The sequence below is a fragment of the Alosa alosa genome, chromosome 22 (genome assembly GCF_017589495.1).
Source record: "Alosa alosa isolate M-15738 ecotype Scorff River chromosome 22, AALO_Geno_1.1, whole genome shotgun sequence".
In the NCBI taxonomy this organism is placed as follows: Eukaryota; Metazoa; Chordata; class Actinopteri; order Clupeiformes; family Clupeidae; genus Alosa; species Alosa alosa.
This window is the reverse complement of record NC_063210.1, coordinates 6,199,827-6,223,074: the sequence shown is the minus strand read 5'-3', so window position 1 is coordinate 6,223,074 and position 23,248 is coordinate 6,199,827. Positions and strand designations below refer to the sequence as shown.

The 23,248-nt window shown below is 44.2% G+C and overlaps 1 protein-coding gene across 2 annotated transcripts; it reads left to right on the top strand.

Annotated features, from left to right (window-relative positions):
• Positions 1 to 992: 992 nt before the first annotated feature.
• On the top strand, positions 993 to 23,033 carry tbc1d12b (TBC1 domain family, member 12b). Of its 2 annotated transcripts, XM_048233386.1 has the most exons (14): positions 993 to 2,767; positions 3,402 to 3,513; positions 10,397 to 10,453; positions 12,827 to 12,960; positions 16,091 to 16,173; positions 17,520 to 17,637; positions 18,324 to 18,430; positions 19,075 to 19,155; positions 19,761 to 19,858; positions 20,162 to 20,233; positions 20,592 to 20,720; positions 21,169 to 21,278; positions 21,707 to 21,965; positions 22,513 to 23,033. In XM_048233386.1, exons 1-14 carry the CDS (start codon positions 1,452 to 1,454, stop codon positions 22,582 to 22,584), a joined length of 2,748 nt encoding a protein of 915 aa, XP_048089343.1. In that variant the 5' UTR covers positions 993 to 1,451; the 3' UTR covers positions 22,585 to 23,033. The 2 variants fall into 2 exon arrangements, with proteins under 2 accessions (XP_048089343.1, XP_048089344.1); XM_048233387.1 differs by lacking the exon at positions 10,397 to 10,453 and having other exon boundaries at positions 1,259 to 2,767.
• Positions 23,034 to 23,248: the final 215 nt, after the last annotated feature.

The following is a 23,248-nucleotide window of genomic DNA, read 5'->3' as shown; positions in this document are numbered from 1 at the left end:
GATCCCGTGAGGGAATATGTGTGCATGTATACTTTATTTATGCACTATGTGTGCATATGTGCGCATGTAGGCTACTAGTACATGGGGTGGTCAGGAGGAGGACAGCTTCATTCGTCCCTAGACATTCAGCAATAGGCTGTTTTGCATCCATTAAACAAGCAATGTGAAATTCTAGAATTGGGGAGAGCGCCTAGTATGCTAGTGCATAAGCATGAAGTTGAACCTTTAGATGAAAAACACTCTTTAATAATAGGCCTACAATAAATAAATAAACCGCTATACGTTTAGGCTACTTTTGACCATCGCATTTATCGCCTGTAATTCCGTGATAAGGACCTACAGGAAAGTATTTGGCTGAGCAACGGAGGTTAATGTTTTATGTTTTGTTCACATGATATAGGCCTATGTATGTCTAATCATTGTTGCAGTCGAAGAAAACTGGAATGTTTAATTCGTCCTCCCTTTCAATCGTCCCGAGCGGTCGTTCTCTCTCCAAACTAACTTTATTCTCAAAATGTTGAGTTTAATGTCGACACGTCGAGATTAAAGTCGACATTACATTTCAACTTTATTCTCGACATGTCGAGTTTAATGTCGACATGGCGAGTTAAACTCGTCATGGCAAAAATATTTTTTCCTCATGTGTGGCCCTAATACTCCGTCGTAGCATAGGCCTAATAGCCTACTGCCTTGCGTTTTCTAAAATGTCTGTCAGTTTTGTGATGATCTTGGACTAGCCCTGAAACTAATGACTATGGCTCTGAAATATATAGCCTAGGATATACATATGTATATATCGGCTATATACTTTAATTTAATATTTAAAATACAATTTGTGATCCAAAGGTATTAGTTACGTAATAATAGTTTATCTGAATTCCTTTGCACTGTCTTACAATTAGGCTATTGTCTATTTAGGTTATTCAACCCTAACAGTAGCCTAGGCCTAGCCTTTAACTTGTCTCATCTCTGTCTGGATTCCTGTCTGGGTAACCCTAATCGGCTCGAATTAGTGACAGATAGTCCATAAGCTATTATAGTTTGCAATGATTTAACCATGTGACCGGTAATTAAGCTACTTGAAATTCTGTTGTCAGATTCCGCATGCAATTCTAGTAGGCTAGCCTACAAGCTTTATGAGTATTTCTTTGAGAATGTTTGATGTGAGGATAATGGCTATTTGCCAGTGTAGCAGTTTAAAACAGACACCAGATGTCGCTCCAAGCCACGCGCCTCTTTTAATGAACCATCCACAACCTACGTCATTGGAATTTCAAAATGGCTTCCGGACATGGCTAGAGAAGGTGGCTACCGGTTTCTCATCTTTCAGAGCTCAGCGTTAAATGGACGAATAAGCATCAAAGCACCTTCTGTAACTTTATGTCGGTGCTTTCCACGGAAATAAATGTTAGAAATGGCGTCGTGGATTTGTTGAACGGTTCGTGAATGAAATGGAAAATGCCGAGAATGGAGCTTCGCAACTGACATTGTCAACTGATGTGAACGAAAACACGGAAACGGGTTTCTCTCTCCCTGGACTAACTACCGATGCCTCTGAACGCAACGTTAGTGCTGACAAAGGCGTATACAAGGTCTGTTTTGATGACAAGAAGGATTCGGATGAAAGAAATGCAGAATATGCCACTGGTCGCGGTGCAGCGGGACTTCATGGAGGGGATGAGTGTAGTGGGATTGATAGTACAATGCTTGGCTTCGTAGCAAAAGGGACATCTGGTGGAGCTAAAAACAATTGTGTCACTTCAGAACGACACATCGACTCTTCTTTGAACAGGGTTACCGAGTCAGTGAGACAGTCAATGGTTGAATCAACGACCGGAGGTCGGGGTACTTCAGCAGGAAGCCCGTCTGGCGCTGCTGATGTTGCAGACTGTAAACCGGACACAGACGAGGCTCACCCTCAGGACTTTGCCGGGACTGTGGGGCAACCCAAGTGTAACACGGACCGGGATATGCAAAAAGACACATCGAACTCTAACCAGGAGATTTACAGCACACCGCACTTGTCACCGTCGTGTGATGGACACGAGCATCAGCAGATTTGCCGGTGCCAGGCCTCACAACCTGAGCCGCTGACGCTACGCAATGGGAACATGAACGACGCCGGGCAGCTCCCCCCTGTCAGCGAATGTCAGAGGGAGCCTGTAGAAAAAGTAGGTAACGTTAAAATGGCTAACGGAGAAGTTATATCAATAGAGAATAGGGTAGGGTTGGAGGCCTCGACACAACCTCGAGTAACTGAGGCATGTCTATCAAATCCGCCGGTGGAAAATCCCTTGCCCCATGCAGTGCCGCAAAGCAGCCGCACTGAATGCAGGACCTTGGAGCCCTGCATGGGCGAACTGCTGAAGGAAGACAGTGATGTGTTTGACGATTCATGCACTTCTCCATCACGCCAGATTCACGGAGATGACTCAGTCCCAAGGGTTGAACTCACCTTTGGGCCTGATAGGGAAACTAGCGTTACCGCTAGGCCACAGTCTCTTAAATCTATCACCCATAGCACGCACTTTCTAAGCTGCGATTCCACACCGCTGAGCCCGGAGAGGAGCAACGCTTTCCTGCGCTCCGCCGCGGAGCGGGATATACATTTCATGGATGTCAATCTGAACTCTAGGAACACGTATGAAATCAGCCGACGCCAGAGCGTCCCAGACAACATACCAGGGGGGATGAGTGTCGCCTCGGCCGTCTCTTCTGATCAGCTGTCCAAACAGAAAAAGCATGGCATCAGTGATTTTTTTGGCAGGTATGATTACAAGAACCAACTACTTTACACACAGTATAACAATGTGCTGTTGTTGTCTACGTGTTCAACAATTCCACAATAACAATGTGTTTTTGGTTAGCTACTAGCTAGCAACATTTATTGCCGGTGTAAACAATATACAGGTTGCCTTGGCCCATTAAAAAAGGACACCCTGTCCCTAAGTGAGGTTGCCAACAATGGCATTGTAATTGCACACCACCGTCTTTTGTGCAAGACGTGGCCTCTCTCATTCAACATTTAACAGTTGCACAGACTGGCTGGTATAGGAGCCAGGTAGGCTATGTGCTGCCTGTATCGCCTTTGACTAGGTCTCAACCAGGCATGGTGAATTTCCATTCATGGTTATTTTTAGCCTTTTTAGACTAATTAGTTCAACTGAATAACAATTAGGGAAGTTGGAATAATTCCTAAATGAGAACTTGATATTCCTGTAGTAGTATTTCCTTCATAATTGTAGGTTAAAGTTCATGACCTCTTAATAGACGTCCTTCCAAAGTATGTTACTGACTAAATCTCCAGTTGTCATTGGTTAACCTATGTCATGTGACATAGCATTTATCGCATGCATTATGGAGTATCTCTTGTGTAAAATGTATATTGTCTCTGTCGACAGGGGCTTGTTTTCAAAGAAGCAATGTGAGCAACATAGTGCTCCAGGCTGGAAGCTCTTTGGAAAGGTTCCCCCCAGAGAGAACAACCCAAAGGATTCCAGAACTATTCAGCAGGTGAGTTCTCAGATAGCAGCGGGTCACCATGGAACTACGGTCAGCAGTCTGCATGGTTGTGAACTAGGGAGAGTGGAAGAGTGTTGGGGTTGTAGGGTATGACTTGTGGCCGCAGTGAACACGTTAGCCTACAGCTGGTGAGAACCCTGCTTTGCTATTTAATATTTTTTTAAGTCTTGTTGTCAGTTGTGGATGTTTGTCAGGTGTTGTTATGCATTGCTTCATGAGTCGTGTTAATATTTATTCCAGACGCTTAGCTGATACATTTTCCCATTTCCTTGGAGTTATCATAGATTCGTTATCAAATTAAAATCTGAAGCGCTCAACTCATGATTCCATACGATTCACATTGCGATTGTCTCACGATTTGTTTTAGTAAAATAAGCTGCAGTCAGTGTTTCCTGCAGGAAATATGTTAGTTATAAGGTGTTTGACCGGAGAGGGTAGAGGCATATTGGGCTATGTGGCCCATAATATTTATATTATTATTTTGTTAAACTACTGATATAGAAAGATTCAGTACTGCATTTCTGATTATTTATTCATGACTGCACACATAATGCAGATATATTATAGCCTAGGTGCTGTTAAACTACATTAGGCTCCAACAGCTCTTTCTACCTCTTTCTGTGTCTTGCTAGTTGAAGCCTGGAAATATTGTAAACAAAGTAGGCCTATCTAGTTAAAACCACATTCACACTCTTCAGGTGATTTGGTAGCCTATTTCACACTCAGATTTATTTGCACACAGTTTAGTCATTGTAGACTCACTTGGTCAGAGGTAAAATGACTCCCAGCCCATGACTACACTATTGACTCATGTACGAGATACTGTCATGCAAAAGACTCTTACAGTGCTGCGCAGAGTTCTGTGAGTATATGATGGTCAAGGCTTCTGTGTTTGACTTTCAGTTCCTCACAGCATAGTGTTAGTGAGAAAGCATGCAGGCAGAAGGGCGCCTAATCACACACTCACATGTGTGCGTATGTCCGTACGCACACACAGACACACATTTGCAAACACACATGCATGTAGATGAGTGAGGGTTTTGCAGTGTCAGATACGGGGGGGGGGGGGTGTAATGCCTTTTCACTATGGTCAACGGCTTGTGTGGATTTGGATAAACAGCATGAGTCTTTAATGTTTACGTATACCTGATTTTCAAGACTCTGTGTGTGTGTTTGTGCGTGTGGGTGGGTGAATGAGAGAGGGAGGCGGACTCTTAATGCTTCACTTAATGACAAGGATCTGTAGGTAATGGTTAAACTGTGGGATGTTGGGCTACCTACCTGTTGTATAGAAATTGGTTAGAATAGGAACAAGGTTACAACTTTTCTGAGGTGCTCTCTTGCAGACACGCCATACTCTTACACACACACACACACACACAGACTAGCCTGCAGCCAAAGCCTTCTGTCAGAGCAGCTGTTCAGAGCTCCAAGTCAAGCTGAGGGGGGAGTGTTTGTCTGTGTCTGTGCAGGACCTTATCCATAGAGGCAAATAGGAATGTCTGTGATTGTGCAAAACGATCTCTCTCACAGAAAGTATGTCATTATTTTAGTGTTAGTGTCAGCAGACCAGGGCCAGGGATGGTCAAAGTTTTGTGACAATACCTGAGGACCAGATATGTTTTTAGTCACGTTTGTAAACCTCTACAATTCAAAGTGAGTCACAGATGAGGACTGTCAGGCTACAGTGCAAAAAGGAGCCCTTAAGAGTACAATAAATATTACAATTACACTGATAAATAGAGGATGACCATGCAGAAGTGGCAACCAATAAGTAACCAAGTGACAATCAGAAGTAATCAAGAGAGATAGTAGTGTGTTGAAGGAAGTGCACAATAAGGCAACTTGTACATAACCCATGCGCTGTCTTTTACTTTCAGTGCACATAACAGTAAATCAGCTCTTGGAAGTGGTGGCCTGTTTGATATCACTGACTGAATACTAAGAGAATACAAGTTTCATTCCTTGATCAGTGTTTTGCAAGCTGTAGTGAGTGCTGTCATCATGTGGTGGGCCTATGTCCTCAGTGTTTCCCCCAGAATTGAATTCTATTTGTGGTGGTAGGTTTGCGGAATTAACTTGAATGCAACAGTTTTAAACACATTAGCGCAGTGTGGTTATGATGCTAACCAGATTTAAGCACAATCTAGTAGAACCTGTAAAAATCATTGTGTGGTGGTCAATGTTGATATTGTGATGGGCCGCCACAAATAAGTCGGTGTATGTGAAACGTTGGTTCTCATGTGCTCTAATATTGTAGTGTAGGGCCAGCACCATGGTGGGCCATTGTTCTTGTATCTTGTGAGAGGCCAGGGGGGCATTTCAAATCCACCTTTTGGCCCGCGGGCCAGACTGCGGACACGCCTGAGCTAGTCCTAAACCCTGAACTGAGAGGCGCAGCCAGGGGATGACCCCACTACTGAAACAAGAACCCTATTGTGTGTGGTGGTGTCAGCAGCAGGTCCCAATGGCCTGTTTCAGAAGAAGGAAGAGGATGTGATCAGATGGTGAAATCAGTGTTGAGGATGTACTCTATGGTGAGAGATCGTACCCTACCCATCCTCACCACCCCATGTGATGTGTCCTCTCAGTTACATTGTAATCTGATGTGATGTGGGATAACATCTCATCTACTGTAATTGCTGTGCTTGCAGACGATGAGCGCCTTGGCAGGGAAATAAGATACCCCCCGAATCCTGTTATCATCAACCATGCTTCTTTGGGATAAAATTCGATGCTTGTTATTTTGAGATGAAGCTTTTAATCTTTGCTCAAATTAGGTTTGGGATTATAATCTATTACTGTATACTATTCTCGGTCCCTCTTTCTCATACACACACACAGGAGTGAGCTCTAAAGCTCTTTTTGAGTCAGTGGGTTAGTCTCCCCCATGCACACATCCCTTGTTATTTTCCACCCATGCGAACTCAGACACACACACTCCAACCACCGAGGCTGTGAGACATTTTGGAGCGGTGGTGTGAGCTCAGAGAGTTGGGAGGTCGATGCTCCTGTCAGATGATGTTCCATTTGTGTGAAAAATTAATTTCAGCATAAATTGTCCTTATTAGTCAGCAGGCTTGGGTATCGAATATTGAGTATTGATTGGAACCAGGACTATCTTTCAAAAGTTTAAATTTCGATTCCTAGTTTCGATTCCAAGTCCGCCGACCGGAAGAAGAAACGGCTGAACACCAACGAAGAAGCGCATAGTTCATAGAATTAAAATTCATGGAGAAGGTCAGACTATTTCATTCAGAAAGCAGTGTTCCCGCGGATCCTTAAATAGTCTTAAATACAACTGAATTTTCGAAAGAGAGGTATTAAATGTGCGTATGGGACCGCCCGCGAGTGCAAGAGAGCGAGTGATGTCTCAATCCAGTTTCGTGTATTTAAAACGCAAATAAGTGAATAGGCCTAGGCTATTAGGCTACGGGAGGAAGTGTAGTGGTTGCAGACTTGCAGAGTGAAGATGTTTTTCACGGGTGTGGTTAAAGGTGTGAAAACAGTAATTACAGTAGGCCTTTGTACAAAATAATATGCCTGACGTTTTCGTGGTGTAGCTGAGGCCAGAGAGATATACAGGTAGCCTACGTGGAATGAGGAAGCCTACGGTAGAATGAGCGGGAGAAAGAGCGATAGGTTGGCCATACGTTTGAATTTAGGCCGGATAGATGGATTTTAAAAGCCCTGTCCGGCGTCCGGCGCAGCCTCAAACCGGACGCTCATTTGTTCTCCTTTTTGGAGTTGCGCTTGGCATCTAAAATCGTTGATCGGACGCAGCATCGTTTCACAAACTATGGACGCAAAGACTGCTGGTCAAATTATGTGCAGTGCTTCGCAATCAGGAGGAAATACTGTATATGTTAAGTTGAGCTGTTTGCATCTTTCTAGCGTGTGTTGCTGGCCTAGCCTAGGGAAGAAAATATCTGTCTAAGTTATAATAGGGAGGGAAAGTAATCTCATCGCCATCTAGTGGTTGCGTTCCTAGAGTTTAGCGGAGGGGATGGGATTTTTTTTTAGAAAAAATATATCTCGGTGCACATTGGGATCTTAATTTAATGCCTTCCATATGTTAGACACTGGGGTCACCTCTATTGCTTCAAGTGGTCACCTTATTTTTTTAGGATCAGTTGAATTGTTTTGAGAGTTTTGTCGTAACATGGTGATAACAAACTACAGTTGCATGTGACGTCACAGGTTTGGGCTTTAATCTCTAACTGATCAATACAGCAATTTGCTTAACTGGCTTACATATTTTTGTAATAACCAGGAAGGTGATGTAAACCGCGTGGTGATAACCTTTATGTCTGGATAACTGGTGTTGTGCTTCTACTCACATGAAGAGCTGGCAGTAAGTGTTAAGTGGCAATGCTAACCAGGCTAATAAACAAACCATGCTACCGTGAGTAACGTCGAAGGGTAAAGTCACGTGGCTTTTTTGTAGTTCGTTTATGAAACAAAAGGAGCCATTTCGATTTTTTTAAATAAGGCAAAATATGGTCTGAAATTTTCACAGTTAGAAGATTATTACTGTATAGACACTGAAAAATATTTTTGGTGGATAAGATCGCTGATTTGGCTTCACAGTATTTTTTTAAAAAATAGGTCTATGGGACTTAACATTGGAGCTGCTCTTCGATAGGAACGCAACCACTTGGGGCGCTGGTTTTCACTTTCCCTCCCTATTAGGAGTTTGCACCAACGTCACGTTCTGGCCGGTAACTATGGTAACCCAGCACGCGCGGCCATATTGGCGATACTCAGTAAATGAAGTACAATGGAGTATTATGCACTTTGGATATCTTACGTGATTGTAGCGTATCTAAACAACAGAAAAGCTCATCAAAATGTGTCTAAGATGCAAAAGCATATAGGGCAGGACTTGGACCACAAGAAAAGGCGCGATATTTCAAGAAATTACGGATTATTGGCAGCGCAGATCCATATGAGTTTGGTGAGGGAGACAAAGTACCAAGTTCAACCACAAGCGCCCCCCTTCCTCTGATAACTTCTGGCATTATTGTCCCTTCACCTGTTTTTTAATAACTGTTGGAAGTCGATACCTACACCAGATGTTTTTCTCAGTCTGACCTATTGGTACAACCTAAAACACGGCAATAATTAACCATTTTCCTTGACGATGTTAGGGATTTACTTCAGTGCCTAATGCTTTCTAATGAGGCGAGTATCTCCAATATGGCGATGTCCAGATCTGATGACACGCCGTGCAAACCCCTAATGGCCTACCTGTAATACCTGTCAGCTGCTTGCTTGCCAGCGTTTCCCAGTAGGCTAGGCCTACTTCGCAAAAGTTGTGAACTATAACCGCATATTTTTTGAATGTCGGCGACTGGCTACATAAAAAAAAAGCGTCATTATAATACGTATGCGTCGTTGAGATGAAACCAGCAGTTTTCAGCAGTATCATGCGAGGAGGACCTGTCTCTTAATTAATTTAAAACAAGTCAATGGTTTTACAATGTTTCAGTCAAGCTTTGGTTGGTTTAGATACAACTGGTATGCAAAATGTAAAGTAGTGGATTAACTTTAATTTGCTGTGCTGCATATTGGACAATAGATGCACATAGTAAATTATATAAAGTAGACTTATTAAAATATGTAAATAGCTTAGTCTAAGTTTGAAAAAAAATATTGAAGGGAATCCAGTCCAGTGCACATGTCTTTGGCAAGTAGCCTAGGCTACTACAGACACAGGTGAAGAACAGTCAGCCTCAGCAGTAAGCAAAACAAAATATGTACAGCTAGCTTCAAAAGCAAGCAGCCCAGACCCTAAAATTGGGCATTTATAGCTTTGAAGGTAATTCACACACAATTTTTTTTCTTTCGCCAAAAATATATTTGGTAACTTCTGTAGACATCCAAAATGGGGTGGGGGTTAAAATTAGTAGGGGGAAAAAACTATTGCATTAACAGTCATATATATCTTTTTGCCGTGGTATAGTCTTAAGTTTCATTTAGATGTCTTGAAAAGGTCTTAAAAGTCTTTAAATTTGCACTTGGAAAATGTGCAGATACCCTGAGAAAGACCGTTGGTTAGCTAGCTCATTTTAAATATCCTAAACTTTTTTTGACCCTGCCTCTGAAAAAAAAATCGGAATCGAGAATCGTTAGGAACCGGAATCGAAATAAGAAATCGGAATTGGAATCGGAATCGTTCAAATTCAAACGATACCCAACCCTATTAGCCAGTCACCCGGTGTCCTCCTCACACACACAGACACACACACACACACAGACTACAGACTGACTGACTGAGACTGAGCCTCTCGTCCCCAGTCCTAAACTGCCCTCCCTGAGCTTCCCGCTGTGACTGCACAGTCACCAGTCCTCCTAGGACATCATTACAGCCCTGGGAAACATCCCTGGGGAAAACGTTAATGTGTTTATTAAGTGTTCAGAATCAGACTTTGATCATTGCTTGATCATTGTTAATAATATCATATTATACACATATTATGTGTAAGGGGCTATCTTGTGTTTTGTGTGTCCTATTTTAGAGGTGTTTTTGTAGTTGTGTGTGTATGTGTGTATTTATGTTTTTCTTTAAAGATACATAGTTCCTTTTCAGGCGGACCAGGACCTCAATCATTATGATTGTGTTGTGTGTTTGTGTGTGTTGTGTGTTTAAGTGTGTGTGTGTGCACGTGTGATGTTTCCATGGAGGTCTGGGGTCGGTGACCTCTGGCTGAGTCTACTTACATCTCTCTCTCTCTCTCTCTCTCCCTTTCCCTATCCCTCACCCCATTCTCTCTCTCTCTCTCTCTTTCATCCCCCCCTCTCTCTCTCTCTCTCTCTCTCTCTCTCTCTCTCTCTCTCTCTCTCTGGTTGTTCTCTCCTTTCTCTCATGTAGGACAGTAACCAGGGCAGCCTAACATCTGTTTCCACACCCAGTCTCTTAGGCCCGGCGGTAGGACCTTTTACTTCTTTGCCGCTTTTTCACTATTTTTCCTTCGCTTATCTTCTCTCTCTCTCTCACTCTCTCTCTCCCTCTCTCCGTCATCTCTTCCTCCAAGCATTCTGGCCGTGCATGGGGCAGCGAAAAGCTTTCACTTCTGCTCGCAGACTTCCTCCTCGTTCTCGCCTTCCCTCCCTCTCTCTCTCTCCCGCTCTCTCTCTCTCTCTCTCCGTTTGTCCTTGCATCCCCCCATCGCTCTGTTGTCTGTCTGTCGGTCCGTCTGCTCGACGCACACGTCCGTCCGTTCCATCTCTGCTTCACTGCCCGGAGGAGGAGAAGGGGAAGAAGGAAGTGAAAGTTGTCTTTGTGACGCGTTCACTGTGACCCGTCAGCGCCCCATGCCATGCACATGTCTCTGTGACCGTCAGTCTGTCAGTCCGTCAGTCTGTCAGTCCGTCAGGCTGTCAGTCTGTCAGTTCAGTTGCCGTTATTCTCCAGGTGCGTTCACACCAGGCTTGTTTGGTCCGAATCTTTTAAAGTGTGTTCCCAACACACATGGGCACTGTGACACGTTTTAAGATTCAAGTAAACACTGATAGGGAGATGTTGAGGCTTCCAGAGTTCCAGTCTTCCTGGCATGTTGATTACACCGTCAGGAACAAATCTGCTGACTTATTTATTATCGCGTTACTCAGTTTATGCGTCAGAGTTTTGCAGCCAGACCAATTCAGATAGCTGACACAACAGTCTAGGAACTACCATCTGAAACGGAATTCTTTCTGCCAGTGAAACTTAAGTAGAATTATTTGTCCAGTAGACTTGGAGATGACTGATAAACCTTTTCATGGAACTGGTCAGTGATCGAGGGCAAACTCTGAACTTGGGAAAAAATTGCTGATGTCATGATGATGGCAATGCCAACATTCTCTCTATATTCCATTTCCTTCACTATGATAGGTCTGGGAAGTTCCAAGTTTCAATTTTCTTCACATCACATAAAGATGTCACATCAATACCAGTAACATAATTCTTATACTCAGGGCCAGCTCAACTTTACAGAGTAAGTTAAATAGAAACTTTAAATAGAGGCATTCGGTTCTTAATTGCAAAGAAGTAATGTATAAAGAAGACATAACTCAAGCAATAGTGGTCAACAGTGTGTTAAGACTTGGTGATTGGTTTGTATGTGACTGTGGCCATAGGCATCCTGAGGAAGATGGTGGTGTTCACGTGACAGGGCTGCTATTGACTGCCCTAAGTGTCACAAGACATCGGAAGCTTCTGGAAGCGTTAAAGATTGATGGACGAGTATTGGGTGGGTGGAGCCACTGATGCAGAACACACACACGTGCACACACACTCATTGTGCTGGTCAAATCGCCCACGAATGGTTATAATCATACATGCACAGCTTAAGCTTGTACATCCACATACATCCACATACAATCATACATCCACAGCTTTGTTGAGCAGTGTTATTGACAATGTAGCCTTTATATTTCTTCAGGTTACATAGGCTCAATACACTCACACCCTCTCTCCCTCACACACACACAGTATTTGACTGTTCTGACTGGAGCAGTGGGCAGTGTAGATGGGAACCCCTGGGCTCTGGCAGGCTCCCCTGGGTGGCCATAATTATGCAGGATGATGCTGGAATTAACTCAGTCCTTTTCTCTTTGCTCCTCCAGGCAGCGTGCTCATGCAGTCTTTCTCACTGGGTTCAGAAATCACACACACACACACACACACACACACACACACACACACCTCCTTCTCTTTCTCTTACTTACACAGGCTCATAGACATAATCACATATATGTTCTCCTTTGCTTCGTCTCTCTCACAAGACACACACATGCTCACACACAGTAGGCCCCATGCTTCCTTTCATACCCTGAGGCTTGTGTGTGTGTGTGTATGAGCCTTATGATCAGTGTACAGTATGCGAATCAGCTGTGCCCTCTTCTGCTTGAAAAGCGCTCCGCTCTAAAACAAGCAGCACCAGCTCCCAGCTTTCTCACTGCGCAAAACCGGGACGATCCCATTCCACTGCTTCCCCCAGTCTGTGTGTGTCAGATCATGTGTACTGATCTGCATTTACTGCTTCTGTGTGAAATTCTTATGAATGGGTATTGTTTTTATGGAGGGTGTGTTTGCATTAAGCTGGGGTGTGTGTGTGTGTGTGTGTGTGTGTGTGTGTGTGTGTGTGTGTGTTACTCCAGGGAGAAACTTATGTGTGTATGTGAGGGTGAAAGGTTTGTATGTTTCACTGAGTGTGTATGAAGGAGACAGGTAGGTGTATGTGTGTGCGTGTGTGGACACAGATAGGCGTGTGCGTGTGTATTTGTGAGACTCATGTGTGTGTGTCTACCCTGTGTGCAGGAGTACGAGGCCAAGCGTGCCCAGTCTGGCCACTCTCCCCCCTCCCAGGCGGCCCATGGTGGACCGGGCCGCCGCAAGAACCTGGAGTTTGAGCCTCTCTCCACCACTGCCCTCATACTGGAGGACAGACCAGCGTAAGTACACACACACACACACACACAGTCATACACTTAAATACTCCTATACATACACATACACAGTATACAGACATGCATAGGACATGCATACACACACACATACACATATATATGCTGTCACACATACATACTAATATGTACACACATATATACTCATGCATGCACACTCACATACATGCACACACACTTACACAGTGGATAGACCAAAACGAGTCAACACACTCAGATATACACATCTCATGCTACAGTGTGCTGCGAAAGAGGAACAAGCATATTTGTCTTGTGGTTTGTCTACGGGTGCCCCTTTCCCTTGGCTACTGAGAAGTTGAAAAACTGTGTGTGTGTGTGTGTGTGTGTGTGTGTGTGTGTCAGCCATGCTTGCACAATGTATAACAGACAGAACACATGCAATAGAAGCGAAAGTTAAACTCCATTCTCACTTTCTCATACACACACTCACACTGTCACACTGATACACGCTACCCAGGATACGTTCGGGGAATTGGCATGTGTTATTTACTTGCTCACCTGTGCACATTTAGTCCTCACACACAAACACCCATGTGAAGCACATACCCACATCCTTCCATCGGCGGAAGGACACACTTATGGTTTAACACACACACTTTCACACACAATCCCACAGTCACACACACCTTGGTTACACACCCTTCTCACATACTTTACACATATCACACCCCACAATATGAAACCTAAAAGAGAGACTTGAATGAGTCAGCACAAACACACACACACACACACACATGTTTATGTACACCGAAAGACACACCAAATGGTACCGTTAATGTGGTCACGGCTTACATTCTTCTGATAACCATGCGCTGTGATTGTGCTTGAATTGCTTTGGATAAGGGAGACACACACACACACACACACACGGCATAGCATGGTACTTCTTATTCCACTGAAACCCTGACTCCAGTTCATAAGGAGCTCATATTCTGATATCCTGATGACTGTACGCTTTCATTGTCCTGCCAGTTGCTTGGGATAAGTGGCATCTGCTGAAGTGAATGAATGCTGGGCCTATTATAGGCTATCACATGGCAGACAATCTTTCTCACCAACACCAGCTATTCTCCTTGGGCCATATAATCTCTAGTTAGTTATACAGAATTGAACTTAACCATCATTTATGAATGCACCATGTATTTATAAATGCACCAAATGCCTCTTATAAATATAATAATATACCGTTTTGACTGAAGAAATTTACATTATATTGTACACATCACGGAGGCATAAAAGTGATAGGATCTGCACTAATGTAAAGAACACCATGATGAGATGAGATTGAAAGATTGAACTATAAAAACTAGCTCAGGCAACGTTACAAAAGAATAATTGCTTCACTGCCTGTGTGTTCCATTAAGGTAAGCATGTTCCCTTACTTATGGATTGGTTCTGTAGCAGTAAAGGAAATGTTGAAGGGAATTACATTGAAGGGTAATGGTGTATTAAGGCCTCCCGTTCTTAATGGACTTGGCAAGAGTAATGCTTAAGTTATCACGAGTTAACCCCTTAGTGGAGGATTTAACATGCCTATTGTCTTTTAACATTGTGTTGTTTTTTCACTCTTAAGGTGTGAGCTTAGCTTGTACTGCTTTGAGTTCTGTAGTCAGCTAGCTGGTGGCAAGCTTTTATCCACACCCACTGTACTCACAATGGTGGTGTTTTCAAGACAAGTGTGTTAGCTGTTGGCTAGTCATCTTAGCTCACTGAATTTAGATGCAAGCTCAACTCCTTCTTGTAATATTATATTCACTTCCTATATGCATTGCCAACATTGCGGCTCCATAACCCTATAATGCTTCTTAAATTAAGCCTTTCAATAATGTTCCTCTAGGAACCCATTTAATGTGAAGATTTGTCTTGATGGGGAACCACTAGAGGCAAATCCTGTGTCGGGTCACTCTTTTGATCTACCCCCACCTCTCCATACCTCCGAGCCGCCTCCCTTTAGAATATCTGCAGCCATGTTCTGGGGGGCCACACAGTTGGTTGCTTGGTAACCAGGTCAGCGTGTCATCTGCTGGCTACTGATTAGTTTGATAAAAATGTCGAGTTAGCTTTTTCTTGGGGCTTAAAATACCTCTCCATTACCCTCGTAATGTGTGTTTTCTCAGTGAATAGCAATACACACACACACACACACACACACACACAACTATTCCCAGTAAGAGTGGAAAGGTGAAGTGTAATATGGGTCACTAGCTCTTGGTTGCTTGTTTGTAACTTATGATGATGACTTTGTTGACCTTGCCGCAGTGCCGTTGTGTTGCTCTGAGTCTTCCTAATTTGAGGTCCAGACAGAGGAGGGGAAAGAGATCCATATCACTGATCTGGTCCTCGGCCAGGGCTGTCTGGACTTGTCACTGAGGAATTGCATTTCTGCTTCCTGTTTGCTACCTCAAATGAAATGCAAGTGAAATTCAAGAATTTAATTGGAATTTAAGAGCCAGTTTCAATTCAATTCTGGAATTTTGCACAAGCCTCGTGTGTGCGTGCGTGCGTGTCGTGCGTGAAGGGCACACTACGCAGGAGAGTGATAAAGCTGGGAGGAGTGATTGTGTTTCACCCTCAAGGACGCCGCTCGTGATTAACTATGAATGGCCACGGAAGGCAGAGCTCAGCCTGAGTTAACACACACTCACACTGCTACTTAAAACACTTAAACACACACACACACACACACACACACACACTCCTTCTCTCTCTCTTTCTCTTTCTCTCTATCCCTCCTTCTCTCTCCCTACTTGACACATGGGAAGTCATGGGATTGGTTGGAACCAGTGCTCTGCCTTCTTTGTATGCCCTCATTGCTCAGCGATATATCTTGCTGTGGTTTGCTGGATATCTTTTTTCTGTCTGGCACATGAGCAGAGATTTATGGCTTTATCATGTGATTGGCCTCATGCCATTCAGAAGGTCTCTTCCAGGCAACAACTCCACACGCACACACACTTATCCACTTCACGTAGTTCACACACACACACACCTCTCTGTTGTGTTGTTTGTGTGTCAGTGAGTCATGTGATTTGTTTTGGTGGTCTGTGATTGGCTGCCTGGCTGACTGCGGTCTGCTGTACCCTCTGTCCTCCTCCAGGAACCTTCCGGCTAAGTCCTCAGAGGAGGCCCAGCGCCACAGGCAGGAGTACGACGAGATGGTGGCCGAGGCCAAGAAGAGAGGTGAGTCTCCTTTTACACACACACACACACTCATACACTCATACATACGCGCACACACACACATACACACACACTCATACACACGCCACACACACACACACACACCACATCAACACCATCCCAGCAGATTTGCACACGCTGAAGCTAGTGCCAGCAGACGTAAGACCCTAACCTTAAATCCTCAGTCAAGTCAGATTGACCTCTCAGGACCTCTTCCTCAGTGTCCAACACACACAGACTTGTGAAGTATGTCCCTATAATTAGGAGCCCTTACACACTAACCGTAACCACTAATTCAGTCAACATGTTAAGTCAGGTTGGACTAATTGCCGTGACCCCTCACTGTGATGTAAACCCAACACACTCTTGTGACCTAAACAATGACTCAGAGGGCCACTCCTGTGAATCTGGATGATTACGAAAAGTGGCCATCAGTGTTCTTCAAATGGAAATGTGTTACTCACTATCAATCGGAAGGTGCACAAGCAACATTGCATAAGGCATAACATTCGTAGGGCTGTCCCTTGTAGCCTAATCCTTGCACACTTCCAGACGGGTTACACCTTAAAGGAGGGGGTGAGAGTACTGGGCTATCAGGTATGACCGCATGATGATGGAAAAAGGTTTGCATGGCCAGGTCAGGTAGAAGGGCCTCAGAGAGGTCTGGACTAGCTGTTGCGTGTACTGAAGTTGAAGTCCAAACTCAAGTAGTGTGTCTACACTTTCAAAGCCCCCCATATCCCTTCAGTAGGACACTAGGCAGTCTAATGCAGTGTGGACTACTCTCAGTAGGACACTAGGCAGTCTAATTCAGTGTGGATGAAGTTTACGAATGAGTAAACTTCTAAGCCCTAAATTCCAGCACTGACCGTAAACTCAAGACTGTCACACTTCCAGTCTGTGTTTTAAAGCCTACACCCAAGCTGCAGTCAGATGAAGGCGCTCTGTTAAGCCCACCACCACGTGCTGTAGCCACAAACCCTGACCACAAATCAGGCCTCCTCAGCGTCAAATCCCAACTGGAAATGCATCATCTAGGCTCAGCAAAAATGAGTTCTGAGCGCACAGAAGTGATTTCTGTTTGATTGGACCGGGCAGTATTGACAGTTGTTTTGTAAAACAAGTGACATGGAAATCTCTTTGAATGGCAACATCTGATTGATGTGATGAGTTGAATTGAATTTCTGGAAAGCTTCCAAGAAGGCACACACAGCCATAGAAAAACACTGCTATTTCAGCCATACATATCAATCATAAACATTTGACTTGAAAATGTATTTTTGAATGTGTGTGTTGTTGTTGCTTATGTTTTTTATTTATTTTATTTCGTCTGGTTTGTCCTGCAGAGCTGAAGGAGGCCCAGAGGAAGAAGAAGATGATGAAGGAGCGCTTCAAGCAGGAGGAGAGCATCGCCAGCGCCATGGTAGCCTGGAACAATGAGATCCTGCCCAACTGGGAGAGCATGTGAGAACACACGCACACGCACACACGCACACGCACACACACACACACACACACACACACACACACACACACACACACACACACACACACACACACTTACACAGACAGATGTACAGAAACACACACCGCCCTCATCAGCGTCTCAACTGTCATGAATTTTGCATAGAACTGCAAAAGGGAAACATAATTTCCATATAATAATGGCCTGCATTGTAAAACACTGTTCGGAAATGCAGCATAATATGCAGCATTCTTCCCCCCTCTCTCAGAGGCTCTGCACAAGTAAACAAAATGCACTGGGGGCAACTGAATGTGAATACCAGTCTGTTCAGGAAATGCAAATCCAGTTGCAGATGGGCGCTCCGCCTGGTGAAACATTGGTAGCATCTGAAAGCAAAGCAAAGCTTTCGGGGAAACTTTACTTGACGTTTCTGCTGTTACTGCTGCTATTCACCAGATTGAACAATGCATTTTAACAATAGGATGATACTGAATAACATCTAATGAATATATAGCATCAAATGAATTCAGTGTTTCCAAATACATGGTATTTTTCAGTTTGAATAGGAATTGAATTAAACTCCATTGATTTGAATAGCAATATTAAACCTCTATAGCAATATAGAGGTGTCTTGAAGACTTTGCCAGTGTGTAAATGGTGGTGCCCATGTGTGTCCTGTTGGCAGGCGTGGCACGCGCCGCGTGAGGGAGCTGTGGTGGCAAGGCTTGCCACCCAACGTCCGCGGCAAAGTCTGGAGCCTGGCGATTGGGAACGAGCTCAACATCACCCCTGGTAAAGTGGATAAGTGTGTGTGTGTGTGTGTGTGTGTGTGTGTGTGTGCGTTTGTGTCTGCTGTGTGTGTGTGTGTGTGTGTGTGTGTGTGTGTGTAAGGATGATGGCTTGATGCAGGTTTTGTTGTAGTAGTTACTGTTCCAATTCTGTTTTGGAAGCTGTTCATTTAAGCCAAGCATTCTGGGCCGTATACACTATTCAGTTATAGCCAGCTAAATGCTGCAAACAAACAAAAAAATGCTACAGCACCACACATCCAGTGAAGAGGCTAATGAAACTGGACGCAGTCTCGGAGTAAACTCTAGCCAGGCTTTACCAAAGTCAACAAGATAAATCTCAGTTTGACAAACTGCCTCCCTAACCTCATGTCAACAGACTGCTTTAGATCCCTGCCCCCTCTCTGATGCGTGTGTCTGGGAGCAGGCTTTTGAGTTGGCTGGTGTAAAGAGAAGTGCTTGGGGATGTGCATCCCCCAATCACTGTGAGCTGCAGTTTACCCTAGAGAAGCTTAAGCTCTGAACTGACGTCCAGGAAACTCTTTGATCCTGCCGAGCCAGTCTGACTGTCTGGATTCTTGCTGTTCTCTCTTCCTCCTCCTCCTCCTCCTCCTCTTTCTCTCCTTCACTGCTTCTCTCCGACTCCAGAGCTGTACGAGATCTTCCTCTCCAGGGCCAAGGAACGCTGGAGGAGTTTCAGTGAAATAGGCTCGGAGACGGAGACCGAGGGTAAGTGTGTGTGTGTGTGTGTGTGTGAGAGAGAGAGAGATAAAAGAGGTTTGTGTGTGTGTGTGTGTGTGTGTGTGTGTGTGAGAGAGAGAGAGAGAGAGAGAGAGAGATAAAAGAGGTTTTGTGTGTGTGTGTGTGTGTGAGAGAGAAAAGAGGTTTTGTGTGTGTGTTTCCTCAAGGATCTTAATGTATGAGGTTCAAACTGAAAAGTTTACTTTCCGTTTGGTTAATTTGTTTGTGTTGAGTTGAATGCCAGCAGAAGTAGAACTTATGGCCCTGCCTGTCTCTCACGCACATGCACATGCACATGCACATGCACGCATGCACCTACACTGACACATACACCATATACTGTACAATCTTGAATATAGATTGAATGTTCCAAAGGGTCCATTGACTATAATATAGAATTTTAGAATCACACACGATCAAACATTGTTGATGAAAGCATTCTTCTATTGTAATGTTCAAAACCCCCCTACTGAGGGGACATCTAATGCTGGGGACTGGAGGGAATACATCAGTGCCAGCCCTTAATCACTGTGGCCAGTGGAAGTTTGTGCTCGCCCTTGTATTTGACCTGAAGTCATGTCTTTCATCTCCAGCCGAATCAGGGGCATCTGTGGCGGACCGCGAGTCCAGTCTGGATGTGATCAAGCTGGACATCTCACGCACTTTCCCCTCCCTCTTCATCTTCCAGAAGGTAACACAAATCTACCTAACAGTCTCAATTCAGTGAATAAGTCACTGCTAGAGGATACATATGGGGATGGGCACACACATAGAAACTGAACTCCTAACTAAAAGGAGGGAGGATGGTGAGGAGACAGGGCTGGGGGGGGTGGTAATGACTGCTTTGTGTGTTTGGTTGTGTGTGCTTCTGAGTGTAAGTGTAGGTGTGTGTGTCTATGGGCATGTTTGTGTGTATTTACTCATGTTTGCTGACTGTGTGTGTTTTTCTTATGTCTGATGAGTGGTTGTGTTTCTTGGCTTTCGTCTCTCTCAGGGTGGGCCTTACCATGATGTCTTGCACAGCATCCTGGGGGCATATACCTGTTACAGACCAGACGTGGGATACGTGAGTACATACACACTCACACAGCTGTAACTTCCAATCTTTCGGTCATCAGGTGGACATTCAAGAACCTGCCACTCTATGTTTATGGAACTGCCTTAGGAATGTTCTCTTTACATTCCGCTTCCTTCAGTCTCTCAGTGCAGAGTAAATGTGATGTGTGTGTGTGTGTGTGTGTGTGTGTGTGTGTGTGTGTGTGTGTGTGTGTGTGTGTGTGTGTGTGGTAAAAGCCACGCCGCTGTGCTAAACTTCACCTGGTTGTAGAGATTACAGAAGTTTGAGGAGGAATCTATGCATGTCAGGATGTCATATATGAAAATCCTGGCAATGAACATTCTGACCTCCTGACGTTTGACCCCAGGTCCAGGGAATGTCCTTCATTGCCGCCGTGCTGATCCTCAACCTGGAGGAAGCTGACGCCTTCATCGCCTTCGCCAACCTCCTTAACAAGCCCTGCCAGTTGGCCTTCTTCAGAGTGGACCATGAACTGGTAGGGCCTGTTACCGCAGCCTTCCTCAGGCAAACCAGGGCTCCTTCTCTACACTAGCTGCTCGCTTTAAGCCTCAATGCATGGGTGTTTATTGTTTTTGTAAAGACAACACAAAAGATTTCTTTTTGTTGGTAGTCAGTTATTTATAGCATCCTCAGATTCATTTGGATGGCACTTTGTTATGTCAAGGGGAGAAACCACACCTGATTGGCCTCTTAGCTCCAGGCTGGACACTGTGAAGTCATGTGGTTGTTGTAGGCATGAATGGAGATTTAAGAGCCCAAAGGTTGTGAGGCACATTGGTGCATTTTTTTAATATTAACTGTACATTTTGCATGCCTATGTATGATGTCATTGTTGTAAACATGTGTGACTTTTAATAGGATTGTATACATATATAAATTTACATACATTTATTTTTATTTATGTAATTTTCCCAACTCATCAGATGATGAAGTACTTTGCTGCATTCGAGGTGTTCTTTGAGGAGAACCTCCCAAGGCTGTTTAGCCACTTCAAGAGCTGCAGTCTCACCCCAGACCTCTACCTGATAGACTGGTGAGTAGAGTCCAGGGACAAACCAGAACAATATGAACTTGGTGAAAATGTCAGGTAAATCATGAAAACAGGTTTTTCTCTTGAGGGTGTATGGAGAGTGACAAGTGTTCTTTTTATTTAAGATGAACACACTTTTAGAGTAATGGTTTATGTGTCTATATGTGTGTGTATTTTGTGTCTACTTTCAGAATGGTGGGTTAACTTTCAATATCTATTAATGAAACTGTAAGCCTTAGCATTCCCTAAATGGAAGCATTGACGCAGGTGTATGTTGACCATATACATCTTTGTGTGTGTTGCGTGCGTGTGTGTTGCGTGTGTGTGTGTGCGTGTGTGTTGCGTGTGTGTGTTGCGTATGTGTGTGTGTGTGCGTGCGTGCGTGTGGGCGTGTGTGTGTGTGTGTGTGTGTGTGTGTGTGCGCCCTCCAGGATCTTCACGCTGTACAGCCGGCCCCTGCCGCTGGACGTGGCGTGCCGCGTGTGGGACGTGTTCTGTCGGGACGGCGAGGAGTTCCTGTTCCGCACGGGCCTGGGCATCCTGCGCCTGTTTGAGGACGTGCTGCTGCAGATGGACTTCATCCACATGGCGCAGTTCCTCACTCGCCTGCCGGACCACCTGCCCTCCGACGCACTCTTCACCTGCATTGCCGCCACCCAAATGCTCAGCGGCAACAGGAAGTGGGCGCAGGTATGCTTCTTTTACGCTCATTCACTCAGTCATTCAGTATTTTATCCCGTCATTAGTACATATATTCACTCATTCACTTATTTATTCATTCAGTAATTCGTGCATTCTCTAGTCCAGTCATTAGTACAGATATTCAGTCATTCAACAATAGTGTATTTTTTCACTTGTTCACTCCTGCATTTATTGTTTATTTATTGTATTGTACAGGGTTTCCACAGGTCATAAAATAATAATAAAAAAAGCTATTCCAGATTTGATCATGCTTTACCCAAGTCATGGAATATCAGGGAATTTGTTTGTAGCATATTCAAAATGTAGGTGTTTATCAAAAATGTTTTCCATGCAGCAGTTTATTTCTTTAGTTAGTTCACATGCTTTTCGGTCCATGAAAGGTCTCCATGAACTTTCACTCTGCATTTACTATGTGATGATTTTATAGCTTTAGTTTTTTACAGTCTGACCAGTGTGTCACCCCTCTTTATAGATGTTATCTTAAAAATCAAACCATGTGGATTTTATCTCATGCTTATATCTTTGTGCTCATCAGGTCTTCAGCGCACTCATGAAGGACAGCAAAGATGCAGAGAAGACCGGCAGTCCAGCACTTAAAAGCTCCTAACTGCGCTTACCTGGACACAAGCTACTAGTTCTCATTGTGGAGGACTTATAATGCCGCAAAAGAACTTAGAATTTTCCAATTCTAAATCAAAAATGAATTTCTAACTGACAAAACCAAATTCTCACATGTCGAGAGGTCACCTAGAGAGCCTAGGGAAAACACTTGAATCCTCGAAAAACAAAAAAAACCTTTGCCAGTATTACTTCCACGATCAGGACAAACTGTGGCTTTGAAGTATGGGACTGTATGGTTGTTATTGTTGTTGTTATTTATTTGGTCAATGTCGGAACAATTGCTGCCTTTCCCTCCCACTGTAACGCTCCAGCTTTGGTGGGAGCATGTCCACTTCACAAACACTTCAGACTTCTTCTGGCTCCGAGATGGAGCAGGGCTTCTATGGACAGTGCAAAAGAGTGGACTGCAGAGAATTCTGGAAGCACTACCACCCCCCAACAAAGTCTCAACTCAACACAAATCTCAACTCTTGCACATGAAGCAGGTTTCTGATGTAACTTTTAAAGACACTCAGTCACATCAGAAACTTGTCACTATTTTTGCTCTCTCACACACTCTTTTACTGTTCTGGCTTTGTGTCCCCACGAACCTGTCGATCCAGAGTTCGGTATGAGCTCACTGTCTGAGGGAGCGGACTAGCTGTGAGTGA

Excerpts from the sequence above, each read along its gene's own strand:
- tbc1d12b (XM_048233386.1), top strand. The coding sequence starts at position 1,452 with ATGGAAAATGCCGAGAATGGAGCTTCGCAACTGACATTGTCAACTGAT. Across the intron at positions 12,961-16,090 it reads ATACTGGAGGACAGACCAGC|GAACCTTCCGGCTAAGTCCT; the intron begins GTAAGTACACAC and ends GTCCTCCTCCAG. Across the intron at positions 20,721-21,168 it reads TCAGAGTGGACCATGAACTG|ATGATGAAGTACTTTGCTGC; the intron begins GTAGGGCCTGTT and ends CCAACTCATCAG.